The sequence below is a fragment of the Adelges cooleyi genome, unplaced genomic scaffold, assembly GCF_023614345.1.
Source record: "Adelges cooleyi isolate 19-005CV unplaced genomic scaffold, UGA_ACOO_1.1 ACOO_flye_CR_arks_rails_tigmint_CR_PRNA_23, whole genome shotgun sequence".
Taxonomy (NCBI): domain Eukaryota; kingdom Metazoa; phylum Arthropoda; class Insecta; order Hemiptera; family Adelgidae; genus Adelges; species Adelges cooleyi.
Genome location: NW_026095893.1, coordinates 14143819 through 14160708, shown reverse-complemented (window position 1 = coordinate 14160708; position 16890 = coordinate 14143819). Strand labels below are relative to the sequence as shown.

Genomic DNA, 16890 nt, shown 5'->3' with positions numbered 1-16890 from the left:
ATTACATATTAAGGGAATTGCATGCGGTCTGTTATTTTAGTTGAAACACATCATTTTTTATTCCATTTCACAGACCGAACCAGTGATCCGATAAGCAATCTAAAAACAGATTTGAATTCGCCATAAAGTTTACTTATGATCGGTCATGGTACTTTTTTCAATTTTTAATTTTAACCCTTTCCAAATTTGATTTGAAAATTTGAAATTTGATATAATTTTCAAAACGTGTTTTATACATAGCAGGAATAAGATATCAAAAAAGTACCCTGACCGATCATAAGTAAACTTCATGACGAATTCAAATCTGTTTTCAGATTACTTATCGGGTCACTGGTTCAGCCTGTGTGGTGGAACAAAAAATGTATGCTATATTAACTAAAATGTTTTTTACTCATAGACAAAATAATTTAAATTAAAAATAATACCACGAAGCTTATACAAATTAACCGGTGAATTAATTTACATTAGCAAAATTTATTAAAACTACTTTTTTCTTAAATATTGCCTATACAAAACTCCTTAAAAACCAACCGCATGCAATCCCCTTAAAGGGATTTTGTGTAGGCAATATTAAAAAAAAAGATGTTTTAATAAATTTCGACAATGTTAGTTAATAAACCGGTTAATATTTTGTATAAGCTTCAAGGTATTATTTTTTATTTAAATAATTTTTTGGTAAAAGCTATTTTGGTTTATTTTAGACCAAAATGCCGACTAGGTACATAGAATGATCCAATTTTAATTTTGTAAAGAGATTAGAGGTCTTTGGATACTGTAACTCTTAAACTTAAATGTAACTGTAACTTAAATGTAAACTCTCATGTATCGTAGAGCTGTCCAATTACAATAATTTATTTTTTGTTGGAAAGAGGAAGTTTTTCTACACGGTGCATTGGACTTAGATTTTCAAAATTATATTTCTCTATAATATAAGTTTAAATAATATGTCCAATTTGTGCTCAAGTTTTACACTTATTTTTTTTCTTGGTTTTCAGTAAAGTAATCGAAGTCCAATAAATAAATTACACTAAATAAATAATAAATAGTCTTAATAGTAATTAAAATGTAATAATAATAAGAACACCGGTCAAATAATTAATATTATTTAGGTATAAATTGTAGATATAAATAAAAAAAAAGTCCTAGTATCAATAATAAGTCGAAGTATAGTTCTAGTATAATATACGTCTATATGTCTTAGTATATAATTTTGGGTCGTACCATTTCTGTCAATAAATGGTTTCCATTAAGCGCTCTCAACTGTCATCTCGTTAATTTTATCTAAAAAAATAACACAAGTTTTAATTTTATGCAAGAACGACATGTCATGTATTTCACGCCAAATTGTTATTTTATAAACAATGCACAATCATTATAATTTATTTTTGTATCCAATGATAATATACTGATTTGGTAACTTTAGTATAATAAGGATGTTTCAGCTAAATCATATATTTAACAGAAATATACACTGGGCTATTAAATTCTGAAGACAATAAATATGTGGTGGCGTTTGTTTTTTTAACCACATAAATTTTCTTATATTGCTTAGATTTGTTTAATGAAAAAAGTTTAACCACATTTTTTACAAAAATAACTATGTATTTAACGATTAGGTTACCTTACCTTATCATTAACAACGTTGATGAAGATGATGATAATGACAACGATGTGAATCTGAGATTTGATTTATTTCCCGAGTAACAATTTCAGTGCCCTATAACCTTTTGCCCAATTTTTTTTTACTATTGTATATCGTTCTATATCTTATTGTGTATTATTTCTTTTATTTTTTTTTTTCAATAAATTATTTATATTATAACTATTTTGCTTGCATAATTTAATATGTATTTGAGTTTTTATTTAGTTGTCAATCTGAAAATAATTATCTCAGCCGTTGTCTAGGTACCCTCGATCAACAAGATGTTTTGCGCTTTTGCCGTTTTGAGATGGTCCTACTTGAATATCACTGCTTAACTATTTATGAGTTTCGCCGTGTAAGTACGCATTTACTACCATTGTGCACTCTACGCAGTTGTCTAAACGCTATAGTCAAATTTTGCCTGAAAAAAAAATGGGTCTTTCCCCTTTGGATGTACTGAGGATGGATAAGGAAATAGTCAGGAAATGGTCTTCGATAAACCACCACCAGCTTCTCTTTTGTATAGGTACGTGGCACCTCTAGATTGAGACAATGGTCTTAAATTGGAAGAGTTTTTTCAATCCTTCATGGAAGAGCCACCAAAAATGTTCGAGCTGTAGAGCCGTAGTACTTTACATGAATTTTTAATTTTCTATTTGATTAACCCATTTTAATAATTAATTTAAACAACTTGAAAAATAATCAAAATTTTTACAATTTAAAAATAAAAGATTAAAGCTGAAATATGATATTTGAAAGTCCTTCTTGTGCTATATGTTAATAACATTTTTTTTTAGCGAATTTTCAAATTATGAGTTTTAATGAGCTCTAACGTGAAAAAAAGAATATGTATCCCGAAATATCAAAAGAGTGATTTTTTAGGGTAATATTTCTTTTTTAAAACTGTAAAAATTGTAATTAGTTTTCAAATAGAATTTTTTAAATGAAAAATTCAAATTTCCCTTGTTAATCATATGCAAGTAAAAATTAATGCAAAAAGCACTTAGAGTTAAGCTAAGGATCTGAATTTTTTCTTATTTTGAACAAACTAATTTTTAGACAAAGTCGAATTATATAATACAGGGTAATTTTTTTATCATGAACCACTCAATATCTCATAGGGTTTAATAAGAAATTAAAATTTTTTTTGTTTTTACCCCTCTCCCAACTTAATTTTTTTTTTGATAGCAACTTTTAAAACTTAAATGATAACGTATATATTTTAAAGGACAAAAGGTTAAAATTCAAATTTTAAAAGTTGCTATCAAAAAAAAAATTAAGTTGGGAGGGGGGTAAAAACAAAAAAAATTGTAAACAATTGAGATCATATTGTATAAAAACAGTATGAAAATTTTTTTTTTATTTCTTATTAAACTCTATGAGATATTGAGTGGTTCATGATAAAATAATCACTCTGTATATATTTTACAAAATTGTGTTTTGAATAAAATTTCTTTTTTAAAACCGCAAATGCATTAATTTAAATTTACTTCAATAATTGATTATTTGGATTACATTTTATTTGAAATTTAACACACAAATTTTTCCATAAAAAAAAACACCTCTAAAGGAAAACGAGATTATGAGGGGAAAATTTGCTAGATAATAAACTAGTGTTAAATGTTAAATTGTTATTCAATATTCGTGTTCTAAAAAAATGAGGTTAAATTAAAATGGATGAGGTTAATGACCTCATTAATTTAAATTTAAATACCTGGAAAAAGCAGAGCTTAAGAACCCTCAAATTTGTTATTGAAATTGCGCCTATGACTATAACATGACTCTATTATATGTTACTAGGTATACAATTTACATCGTAGGCTAGGTAATTTTACATAATAGACCTAATGAAATTAATTTTACTAATTTTTTTAGTATAATAGTTAATAATAATTATAAAATAATATGTAAATGCGAAAAATGTCCTAATTCGATACTCATTACAATACCTACAAACTCATCTTACTATTGTTTACTTGTATTCTTTGATAAAGATGATTATTATGTGGGTACCTATCTATAATTTATGATATTAATAGTTATTGTCAAATTAACAGAAATAACGATTATTTTGCGTTTATTTATTTATGCTAAACGTTTATTTTTCAGTGTTTTTTCTAATAAAATAAACATACGAATAATATAATATGTGTATAATTATGTTTATATTATTCAATTTTATATAGCCCATATAGGTAAACAACAAAAACATAATTGATATTAAAAAATGTTGAGAAAATACTTAAATCATTTTTAAAGATCACTTTTTTTACTGTATTATACTATTTTAAAATATTTTCTAAAATATTAAAAAATAATTAGTTTTAATTTAAAAATGTTTTTAATTGTTCACGAGTCCACTGAACTTAGTAACTACTTCGTTCATAATTGTAAAACGTACCTTTTGTTCATCTGTGTATTGAAGACACAATTTTACATGTAAGTGGAAATCCATTTTAATTTTAGGATCTTTGTTCTAGGATTTTAGTTTGTATAAGTTGTAACTAATGTTGAAAATTGGATACCCATTTCTGATGTTAAAAATTGATGTTCCTAATAAGTAATAATCCAAAACTACAATTAAACTATAGCGATTTTAATATATCGTGATCTATAAATATTATTATATGATTATGTGCCGTATTAAAAAAATGGTCGTGCTTGAGCAATGACCAGTTATTAAATAGTGAACTTGGTAATTAGTTCGCGTAATTCCAATGCGCATGCTATGCACATTACACAATTATCATAAAAAGAACGCAACAATTGAATTCAATTAAAAAAAAAAGAGGTACTTAAAAATCCAATGGAAAATAAATTTGAAACTAACATTCAATTTTCAAAAAACATTTTTAAATATATTATTTACATTTTTTTTGTTGCAATAAGTAGTATCTTATAAAAATAAACCGTAGGTCAATAAAAATAATTTAATTTAGCGTACTCGATAGTGATGTTAAGCTATATATTATGTAAATAATTATATTTTAATGGCCAACGTGCAAATATGTTTAAAACTATTTCGTTATAAGTTATGTATCAATAACACTCGTACTTTGTAAAATACCACAAATAGATAAGTTGAAACTAACCGAAGTACCTTTACTGTTCCTGCTTATATAATAATATATTTGTACACATAAAAATAATTTTCTTACTTTGGTGATAAAAACAGCAATGTACGCAACGCGAGTATTATAATATCACTACACGTAACTCGTCTTCAATTTATATAAGTCATCAAAAAAAAAAAAAAAAGCTTAAAACGGAAACGCGTTATTCTAGAGCACTGTCACGCCCCTGGAAAACATATCTTGGCTACCGGGTGCACAATTTGATGTGTTGTATGTTATTAATGGCCTTGCTCTGTTTCGCAAGCCCGTGGTGTTTGTAACCATCGATCTGGTATCATTTTGCCTTCCCCACAGACTGGAGTTGAACAGTTGATAAAGCTCATTGCGGATGTTGGAATTCATCCACCCGTATATGATAGGATTGGAAACGGCTGAAGTCATAGCTGTCAAATGGCAGATGGCCAGTATCACGTAAAGCTGTTTGGTCGACATCGGTGTGGTTATCAAGTCGGCAGCCAAAGAAAATACGGCTAAGGGAAGCCAACTCACTGTGAAGACGACGGCCACACCTGAAACAAAATATGTATCATATGTATGATAAGTGTATACTTAAAATAGAAAACAGAGTGGAAATGTTGTAAGTATTTTTTTTCAAAACAACATTATTTTCATACAACACTCTTATTTTGAACACAAATTAATGCCCGAAAGTTAAGGCCCCTGGATACCGACCGTTTTTATCAGCCAAAACACATCTTTTTTTGTCCATCGCACACGTCTATCAGGCTAAAATGGCTTTCACTCACAGACAAAATGATTTAAATTAAAAATAATACCATGATGCTTTTAGAAAATTAACCGGTTAATTAATTGGCATGGTCGAAATGTATTAAAACCACTTTTTTCTTAAATATTGCCTATACAAAACTTCTTAAAAAAATGGTCGGTATCCAGGGGCCTTAACATAAAAGTATAAATATTTCTTAACAACGTACAATACAACAAAGGTGTTTAAAATGTATGACGTTAAACTTTTTTTCCCTTCAAAAGAAAAACAAATAGTAAAACGGGTATGAATGATTTTAGCATACATAAGCATTTAGAGGTGCAGGTGGGTGGCGGAGTGGGATAAGGCGGCAGTGTATCCGGGCGGACAACTGCTGGGGAGAAAAATGGCCACTTGCACCTTTTTCTGGGGCCAACTTGTTTGGTAACGTTAGATCGGTAGTCAGCTATATACCCAAAAATGCCAAATCTAAACGGTCAAAGGCCCGATCGGCAAGAATAACGGACGTTAAACGTAAGCGAGAGGGATTTAGAGGTAGACGTTGACTGAAGAAAAAGTTGTAAGGTCAGCAAGTATGCACTATAGTTACAAATGTATAGAAATGACGATAATAGTAGAGAGAGCATTTGACTGGCTGATCACATTTTCATTGGATCAGGCTCAGTGCTAAAAAAAATATTGGAGGTAATGAATAAATCAGGCAAATTATTAAAATATTAAATGGGACAAAAGAGATATTGCTCAGGGAGGCAAGACGACTTCAGTGATAAAAAGAAGGGGCAAGGAACAAGGAAATAGACGAAGTCCTTAAACTGAGTTAACCTCAAACCTAAAGCGAGAAAAGTATGCGATTTTTGTACGATTTAGATAAAAAAAACCCAGGAAAAAATTAAAGTGAGAGGCCGTTAAGCAAAGCATAAAGTATATTAATGGAAATAAAGTATAAAATAATGAGTAAAGGATTGTATAATATAATACTTATGCGAAGATGGAGAAGATCTCTAAATGGAATAAGAAAAGTGTAATAACTCAGAAAAAGTAAAATAACTGATTGGGGAGTAGGCTAAATCATTTTGCGCAGAAAATTATTTTTGGAAAAAGGGGACTTAATGTATTAGAGGCGATATCCGAGAAACAAATGGATTGGACATTCGAGCTAGAAGACAAAATTGAGAGTAACAGTGCAGATAAAAATATTTTCATTATTAAATGTGATGATAAAGTGAAGAACATAAATTATGTTAGTGCATTCTGCTGTAAACGATAAAGTTTTTACTTATACATATTACCGAAAATGATGACAATTTCTGGAAAACGATAACAATTCCTGGAAACTAGAATTCAACTAGAAATGAACTAGAATGAACTAGAATTCATTGGTTTTATAGACTTCAGTCAACATTTCCAGAGTATAGGTATTTATTAATCAACTTTTATATGTCACAATTTAAATCCATACGATACGTTAGAAGGTGACTTATACGAAATAATATGTCATCAAAATTTGACGTTATTCAGAGAAAAATATTTAAAAAATCTGTTTAGCTAAAAAAACGTAATATTCATTTATCCGTGAATTAGTTGACATATTTATAATACTCCTAAATCAATTTATTTCATATGTTTCCTTTATTTTACCCCTTAATAAATAATTACATTTCAAAGTTCTTAAGGATTAGTTCCTAATATTATTATAGTTTCAGATCACAGATCCGAATTTCAAGACCGAACGTAGAACGAGAAATTTCGTACAGCTTTTGCAAAAATACATTCTTAAAATATTTTGAAGTATTTTGAAAATTAGTGTCAAATAAGAGGTTAGATGAAAATGTAACGCCTAAATTTATTACATTGTTGATTATCGATAACCGGCAACAATCAATGTAAACAGCAATAAAAAGCAATTGAGTTTCTCTACTAAAAAAATTATATTTGCTTACACTTATTTGTATATAAGAACATGCCTTAAAATCAATCCTTAGAGAATCCACACTGCCGTGCAAAACGTTTAAGAGTATGTTGTGGGCCTGTACACATCAGTGGGCACAAAAACACATATAAATGACAAACGTTTCCTAACCAAGTCCAGGGTTAAAGTCAGTTATGTTAGAGAAACACTAATCACTGAACCTGTTGATGTGGAATCTTTATACAACCACCAGTAATTGATAATAAGATTTTGAGGCCATCAGCAAATAATAAAAATTGATAAAAAAAAACAGTTAAAAATAACCTAACATCGTTGAAGAATATTTAAAACATTAGAATCAATAAACTTGAAGTACAACCATGGGTGGTGACACTTGGTTAAATCGATCTGAATTCTGTCGAAAAACTGACACCCCATTGAAACAAAATCCACCATCTCCAAATGTTCATATCGTCGAGATAAAGAATGACGTCCTGCTTAAGGATCCATTAATAATATCAATATCTTAAAAATAGAAATATATCTAACCCATAAACACAGTATTTAAAAATACCCGGAATAGAGTGTTCCCTATTGGTTTCAACTTTTAACCCGTCAAACATATTAAACTCAGCATAAATTGGGAATTCAAATAATATTTTTAAAAAATTTAACGTTCTCGTAGATTAAGTACTTAGAGAAGAGACGGAATTAACAGATGAAAAAAAAATCGCCAAATAAATAATTAGCAACTGTAACCGAATCATTAGCAACAAATGACACTGTTATTTCACTTTACGTTAAGCCGCATCTCGATAAGAATACAAATAATCGTAATTTAAGTTCGGTAAATCGTGACTAAGTAAATATAATTTTGTTCTGCCGCCTTTTTCAAAAAAAGGTTTTTCAGCGTTGTGTTAACACGAGTGGAGAACACCGCCTATTGTTAAATGTAAATCCTAATCTAATATTGGTCTATTCGAATGTTAGCTAGTTGCTAACAGTACCTATTAGTAGTAGAGTAGTGCGCTTGTTTCTCTGTAGTTCCCGCTGGGCACGTCTTGGGTCTTTTTGAGAAGTTGTGTGTGCATGTAAGTACGTGGCGATACGAATGTGTACGACCAGTAGAACAGTAGCCGGAAGTACTGCTTGTATGAGCACAACTGCTATGTTGTAAGCTACTTTGATGTCAGTCGAGGGCCATTTCTCACGGCAAGATTCGTACAGGACAACTTGATGGAATGTCACTGGCTCGACTACCTGTTTATTTTAAAGAAAACGCAAATTTAATCAAATATGCAACCAAAAATAAAATAAAAACAACCATAAGAATTTTGTATAAGTAGTAAGTATTATTAATGTAGAATTGCTTAATGTACCCAGTATCTATATAACATAACATGTTGAGAAAAATGTACAGATTTTTTATCGAAATTCAAAGCGAAGACGATATGATGCGAGCAAAATTTATAAAAAATAGTCGAGTGGTTTAAAATGCCAATCATTTTTTTAAAGTTTTTAAGTTATAAATTGGTTTGTTTGAATATACAATCAGATTAAATGTAAAACGTTTAAAAGTCGCCGAATAATAAACATTGAACGTGCATAATGGAGTTTCTGGATTTTTTAATATTCCTACTTTAAGAAATCGTAGAAAATATTTAAATTTCGTTTTTATTTTTAAATTATTAAACAATTGATTGCCATCAAATATTAGAAAAACTAAATTTTAAAGTTAAGTCTAACTCTACGAGAAACAATAATTTATTTACTTAAAAAAATATACGTACTAATTATAATTTATCCTCAGTGATAAATATTTTAATGTCTACTGCAAATTTAGTAAAATTAGATTTATTTTCTTGTTGTATAAGTGACATTAGGTCAACATTTAGTGTGTAGTTGTAAAAATGTTTTTTTGTTAGTTTGTAAGTTTTTCTTATACTGTTTTTTTTTTGTCTATACTGTAATATTATATATTGTAAATGGAATTAATTCCATAAATAAATAAATAAAAAATAATAAAAAAAATAACTATGAGCTTTTTAGCTTTGATGCGAACCCGAGAGGGTAATGTTTCAAATATACATGTTTAATGTTTGGTTAACCCAAAAGCAAAATAATATTAATTTTTCAACAAAAAAAAAAAAATGTATGTAACTTATGTAAAATGTTTGTGTCCGTACGCCATTTATTTTACTGCAAAAATTACATTTGTTTGTAATATTGTACAATTTGCGTTATTGTTTTAGATGTTTGTAAATGCTTTGTAATTGTTTTATGTAGTTTCAGCTGTTAGGGCGGTAATAGGATTGTTTACATACAGATACTAATGCATTTAAGTATAGATTTACCTGATAATAAGCCACCGGCGAAGCGGTAATGACTGCAAACAGCCAAACGAGGACGATCGACGTATACACTGACCGTCGTTCGTTTTGAGCGGATCCACGTACGATTACCCAATACCTGTCAATGGCGATTACCGTGATTGTACCCACTGAGACCATGATGTTAGTTCCTTGTAATAAAGGTACCAGCTTGCATAAAGCAGTCCCCATGGTCCATTGGTATTTTAATATAGACGTTAAAGTTAATGGCATGCAAACTAAACATAGGGTCATGTCAGAGATGGCCAAGTTCACTATGTACATATTTCTAGACGTGTGCATCTGAACGCGTCTAGCTACCACATAAATCACAGTCAAATTGGCTGACAGTCCAACAGTGATTAGGCCCAAGTAAACTGCAATGAGAATTGTCTATAAAAAACAAAACAGAAGCATGTTAGTTGTCTATGTAGATTAGTGGCGTAGAAATTCGCACGAGGAGGGGGTTCTAAAAAAAGTTACATAGAAACTTCCAAAAAAGGAAAGCCAAAGGAGTTCAAACTCTCAAAACCCCACACCTACGTCACTGAAAGAAATAGATCTAAACATATACATAGGTGTACATAGTTGATATAAAGTCATTATTTTTGAAAGTTTATTTCACATAATGATTTAGTATTTACCTCAGTGGTTTTATCCAAATTTCGAGCATCTCTTCTATGCTCTAATAAAATAGAATAAACTTCTTCTAAACTAAAGTTGAATGTAGAGTTCATATCTGTATCATTACACGTTTCCATAAATGTACTCATTGTTTCGTCTAATGAGCAAACCATTAAGGGCTAAGGCATCGTCAACCAAAAGTTGTTGATTCTGGAATGAATAAAAATACAATTGTTGTATCTTTTGTTAAAATTAGTTTAACAATAAAACATAACGTAATAAAGATGTTTTAAAGATAATTAGCGTAGTATAATAATACAAATCTATAAATGTATATATATAATAAACACACGTGGTTTTACTATTTTAATTTTTTTAATATTATATAATATTTTATATTAAGTCCTATTAAAAAAATCCAAGTGTTTGTTTTCAATGTGAACGAGGTAGTCTCTGTATTATTTGTACTACGTTGTAGTCAAACTCTACAATTATATTCAAATACAATTGAGGTAAATTGAGTTAAAATATTTTTTTGTACTAATATACTATTTTTAGCTAAAATAGTGGGAAATCGCAATTTGGAATGCCTTCAGAACTTTATTACCAAAATCCTGCAAAAAATGTATTGTTAGCCAAATTTTATAATTTATTCTGAGTAGAATTACAGAGTTATACTTCCAGTAAAACAAGTTTATATAATAGCCACTAGGTAATAAACATATCAATATCGTCGCATAAATATATATATCACAATCTTAAATAAAACAGCTAAAATAAGCACAAAAAAATATATATATATGATGTAATGTATTTAAATTATTAGTAAACATAATTTTATCTTAATACAATAAAATATCAATTCTTTATTATCAACCGGTAGTAGCTACATACTTAATCGAGTGAAGTGCTAGTAAAGGTGTGAGAGATCTCGATTATATTGTTTGTTAGCTTTAAAAAAAAAAATTAATTATAATACCTTCAAAATTAAATATTAATTAAATTTTCATGCCGTTACATCACATGACATTTTTTTGTTTAAAATTTATGTAAAAAAAACTATAGGAATTAAATTAATTTTACAATAAATTAATAGAAGTACTAATGAAAAAAAATCGTTAGAAATGCTCGTAAATTCTGCTTTAAATCGTTTTACGTACCACTCAATTAGATATATCCTTAAGTGTTTTAAATGATTAGTTACCAACTTCATGTTACCAGTATTTTATAAATAATGACTGTATTTAGTAGAATTCCCAAATATAGCATTATATTTAACCATAAAATGTGTAAAATAAACAAATATTTAGTTTTTAACATAGTCGTATTGATATTCCTTTATTTTTTATCAATTTAAATATGTAATATTAAGTATGGAAGTAAATCGCTTTGTATGAATTCGATTTATATAAAATGTTAAAAGATAAATATGAGTTGTATTCAAAATATATTTTATCAGAAACTTAATTAGATTACATTTTTCGAATATAATATATTTTTCATGGTCAAATTGACAATGCATTCAAATTAATTAGTTGTTAATTTTAGAGAACCGCTGGTTGTCAAAATAGAGATTTTTATAGTAATTTTTTCAAGTTGTAACATTTTTTTATTAATATAAATTGGTAAAAATTATTTAAATATAAATAAGGCAATTTAGAAAGAAAATCAAATATTTTCAAAAGTATTACCTTTAATTTGGAGTCAACGTTAGCATGATTTATAAAACCAATTAATATGGAACTAACAAATAAGTTTTTTTTCAATTTGTCTATTATGATTTATGAAGTATCTAAAAAAAAAAAAATGAAAACAGGTATTGCATAAACCGATAATGGATATTGGTATAATGTGATATTATTTTAATTTTAACATAGGTCACAGTACTGTTTAAAGGTTATGTATATTCATAATATTTCACTGTCTATATATTTAGTAAATCCAGCAGTAAATTATTCAAATACGAAAAAGCATTTCGAATAAAAAATAATTATTTGACGGGTCTTTATAAATAAAAACGATAAATTTTCATAAAAATAAATGAATTTACATTTTATTTGACAGGGTTAAAATTAAATTACTTTCCCCTCATGACGGTGTGAACAATAATAAACAGGAACGTGACTGAATGTGTTACGGTTCGTTTTTTACATGACCCTTAAACAACAAGTTCAGTGCCAATATTTTATTGTATGCTACGAAAAAATATTTTTTTAATGGTAATATAGATATTGAATTAAACGAATTTATTATTCTAAAAATAGCTAAGCATAAGATATGTTAATAAAATACATAATAATTAAAGCAGTAACGACGAAAATGAAATAGATAACTAAATTATATTGTAACAGTAATGATTTTATTAAAACAGTAGTGGCTACCCTAAAAATATTAGGTTTTGCTCAATTAACATACATAAATATACTACCTCCTCCACCTACCACTTACAATCTTAGTCCATACTTAGTTTTACTTTCGATTTAAATTTTTGATTTACCTAATTCATAAACGCAAAATATGTTTTTTGCTTATTTTATTTTACTTTTTGCTTTTTTTATATAATCTTCATGGTCAAAACTAATTTAATTTGAAATTCATAAATCAAAACTACGCAAAAGCTATTGAATTTTATAATTAAAATTTAAATGCATTTACCACATGAAAATGTATTAGTCGCAAAGCATTATAGTCGCATTAAAAAATATATTTTTTTTTATCTAATCGTTATTTATTATGTTTAAATGAGAGTATGCTAGGCTTATAATTAATTAATACTTGAATAATAATACAAAAACTCATAAATTATTTTCTTACTCTAATAAGAGGGATTTGCATAGATTTAAAGTACTTGAAGATAGATAAAATTCCAATTTCCAATGTTGATTAATGAATGCGAATGCATGTCCACGAATTAATGTTAACACCTAAAAAATTACGTACACACGCATAATAAAATAATTTGTGTAAATAATATAGATTTTATGTTCTAAAATGTGAAACTCAATTTATATCTTTAATATCTGCGGGATGATTTAATAACAAAAATATTTTTGGCAAAAACAAAATATGATATTATGTCAATAAAGGATGACTATGTTATAATTTTGTTACACGTTGTTTCGGTTAGTAATTATTGTACTTTTGCGTTCATGCTTAACAGATATAGATAATTAATATTTTTTTTTTGTAGCTCAATTGCATTAATTAAAATTACATAAAAATATATGGGAAATAATAATTGTATTCCAATTGGGGTTAAACGACGTTAATCATTTTTAAAGGAAGTTACTGAATAAAATATTTTTTTATTAAGACTGGGTTTTTTTTTTATTGTATGTGATGCAGTGAATTATTGACATAAGTAAGTCTCTAGGCTGGGGACTTTTAAAAATTTGCGTCAAGTTGCGTTTTGTGTCCGATTGAATTACTAATGGCTTTATACGTACAACCAAGCCGTTGCTATGTTAACAAAGGTATCAAAAGACATGTTCATGACCCAATGTCTTTCCTACAAGAGAAATAATCTACATTATTATTTATATTTACATCCAATCGCTATAGAATAGCCAATGACGTGTTTTCTCTATTTTTTTTTTTTTTTAGACGATTTTCTTCAGTTTTCTATATAATATAACTATATTGTTTGGTTTTGTTCAATGATGTTGTAAACGTTTGGTAAGTTTTGTCTCAAATCTGCAATGACTCGAATAAAAAAACAGGGCAAATAACAGTTAATAACGGCAATATGCCGTTTGGAAGGCTATTCTGAAACACTCACAAGTTGGTAAGCGAATAGTTATTTTATACTTATGACACTTGGTCTTATTATTATTCATTAATGCATTCGTCCTGTATATTCCATAAATACATTTACTAAATAGAATTTACCACCCCACAGCCTCTATTCTAATTCCTTTATCCCATCCTTTCTAGTAATATTATCCCACTATCATTTCTATTAAAAACTTAAAAATAATGCATATGCGTGGGGTGGGTTTACCTACCAGGACACCCTCATCGCTTGTAATATTAAAAACCTAAATAAATATACACTTTTACTTTCCTTTTGCTAACAAATGTAATTTAAATTCAATTAGATGAAATCACTTTCAAAAAACAATTCGATACAAATTTGTAGATGGTAAAAATATTAAATATTAAACAATGATAATATTTAAGTAGACATTTTTTTTTGTATTTTTTAGAGCTTTATCAACTTTTGAAACTTAAATGATAACGTATATATTTAATTAACTTTTTTAATTAAGAATAATTTGCTAAAAATGTTCACTGGTCGATAGCCAGTTTTGGATTATTACTTTTAAAATAATTAAAGTTTAAAATTTAGAGCGGTAGGAAGGTTGTAGTATTATTTTTATCTGCGTTCATTACTCTGTCGCTCTCCACATCCCACCCTAAACTTCAAACTATAATAGCTTTAAAAGTAATTATCCAAAACTGGTTATCGACCAATCAATTTTTTCGACAAATTATTCTTAATTTAAAAAGTTAGTTAAATAAGTACGTTATCATTTAAGTTTCAAAAGTTGATAAACCCCTAGAAAATACGAATAAAGGTAAATTCTTGTTAATTTTATAATATTATTGTAGATCATGTAATATAAAAATATATTTATACTGGGTAATTTTTGCCTATTTTGAGTATTTCATCGAAATTTCTGCTGTAACATTTGAATAACCCTGTGTGTATATAGAGTTGAAATCGAACGAGCGGTTCATGTTAGGGCAAAAAAAAAAATTAATAATTTTGAAACGAGGACATATAAGCAAAATAGTGTTTTGAGCACAAAACGATGTAGTTTAAATCACCAGGTACTTGTTTTAAAACTACAAAAACTACACCGTGTACTTGAAACAGTATTTAACCATGTCCACGGACATTTTTTTGACAGTTGCAGAGGCACAAAGCTCTTAGATATCAGAAAGCAAACATTGCGGTGCCGACGACGACGATAAGTACCTATAGCTAAGTCGTATTTATCGGTTTACTCGTATGCACACAAGCGTACAAATACTCATGTAAACAGATTATGTTCTGTCGGGGAGACCGCGGGTGAGAGATGTAACGCGTTGGCGGTGGCGGCAATGGAAAAACAGAAAAATATATTCAAATCGATCGTTACGCTTTCGTCAGTGGAGTGATACGGACAAGGAATAAGCTGGTGCCTGCCAATGTTAAACCACCTTTTGTTTTCTAAAAGCGAAGCGCACGCAAGAGATTATATTAGCCAATTGCCCTCGTTTCAAAAACTTGCGGTGCACAAAATCTTCATTGGCACCTATCTGTACACTTACAGTGTGCCATTCAATATGCTCAACTAGTCACAGTACCTTATCCAATCGTGAGAAATCCAACCGGTGGCGGCGACTGCACCGCCGCATTGGGAGGAAATGTGGGTTTTCGATTTCGTTTCCGTTTTGTTATATGTGCGGTAGGTACCAAATATCGTATCGAAAATTCACCGAAAAGCCTTCACAGAAAATACCATGGGAAACGTAAGAATAACATGAATTGTCAAAAGCTAATCATTTTACAATTCAAGTTCTCCCGCTAAAGGTGGTGTGTTCAAAAAGTCTTAGGTACTTACTACTTATAACGAAAAACCATACACCGCGAATTCACATAGGTTTCAATTCGTTTCGTAGAAAAACTCTGTAACATGTATCAGTTACCTAAAGACAGAGTTGGGCACTATTTAGATAGTTATCTAAATAATTTTGTATGTTCCAATGTTTTATTCGAATGACCGACTGATTTTTTTTCCTATGCTAATTATTTTAATGTTAACATATTAAGTTAATTAAAAAAAAACTTTATTGCAACTTTATTTGAATTAGCTAAACAATCATTAATTTTTTAGTTCTTAATGGATTTAAGCTTTCGATACAACTTATTCACATTATGGGTTTTTCAAAGCTTAACTGAGGGAATTGTATGCGGTCTGTTTTTTGACGTTTTAGACAAAAAGCCAGACAAAATGTTGACTATTTAGGATGGTCCGATTTCAATTCTGTAGGGATATATGTACCAGTTCTTTGGCAACTTAACTAGGTTATGTTGGTAGCGGATTTTTTAATTTTATTATGTGAGAAAATTATGTTTTAATATCGAAAAAATTGTAAATTTTTTTTATTTGATTACAAGAAACTGAAATTTGTCTGCGTTTCTGTGTCGTTTACATAAAGAAACGATAAAAGTTTTTATAATTTATTTTATACAGTCATATTTACGGTATTATTTCATTTTGGACCGTACGACCGATTTTAGAAGCAGGTGTTTCTTATTGTTAACCTACCTTATTAGATTTTTAATTAAAGGTGTACAATGTTTTTTATTGTAGCTATTCCTCTTCGATCAGAAACAACTGTTGAAAGTCACTACATTAAAACATTTTATTATTTTAACAATATAATTGTTGACGACAATATTTTGGCTGGAAAACTGATATTTTATATAAACTTTA

At 28.5% G+C, this 16890-nt stretch overlaps 1 protein-coding gene across 2 annotated transcripts in view; it reads right to left on the bottom strand.

Moving 5' to 3' along the window:
• Positions 1–4884: 4884 nt before the first annotated feature.
• Positions 4885–16890, bottom strand: part of LOC126835587 (neuropeptide F receptor-like) — a 30258-nt gene continuing 18252 nt past the window's right edge. Inside the window, exons 1-5 of one of the 2 annotated variants that reach the window (XM_050568264.1) lie at positions 12097–12199; positions 10426–10615; positions 9767–10174; positions 8420–8672; positions 4885–5285 (exon numbers count right to left, since the gene is read on the bottom strand). In XM_050568264.1, the coding sequence (XP_050424221.1) occupies positions 4924–5285; positions 8420–8672; positions 9767–10174; positions 10426–10578 (1176 nt within the window). In that variant the 5' untranslated portion in view covers positions 10579–10615; positions 12097–12199 and the 3' untranslated portion in view covers positions 4885–4923. Of the gene's footprint in view, positions 5286–8419; positions 8673–9766; positions 10175–10425; positions 10616–12096; positions 12200–16890 lie in introns of those variants that run through there. The other variant, XM_050568263.1, reaches the window with a different exon arrangement.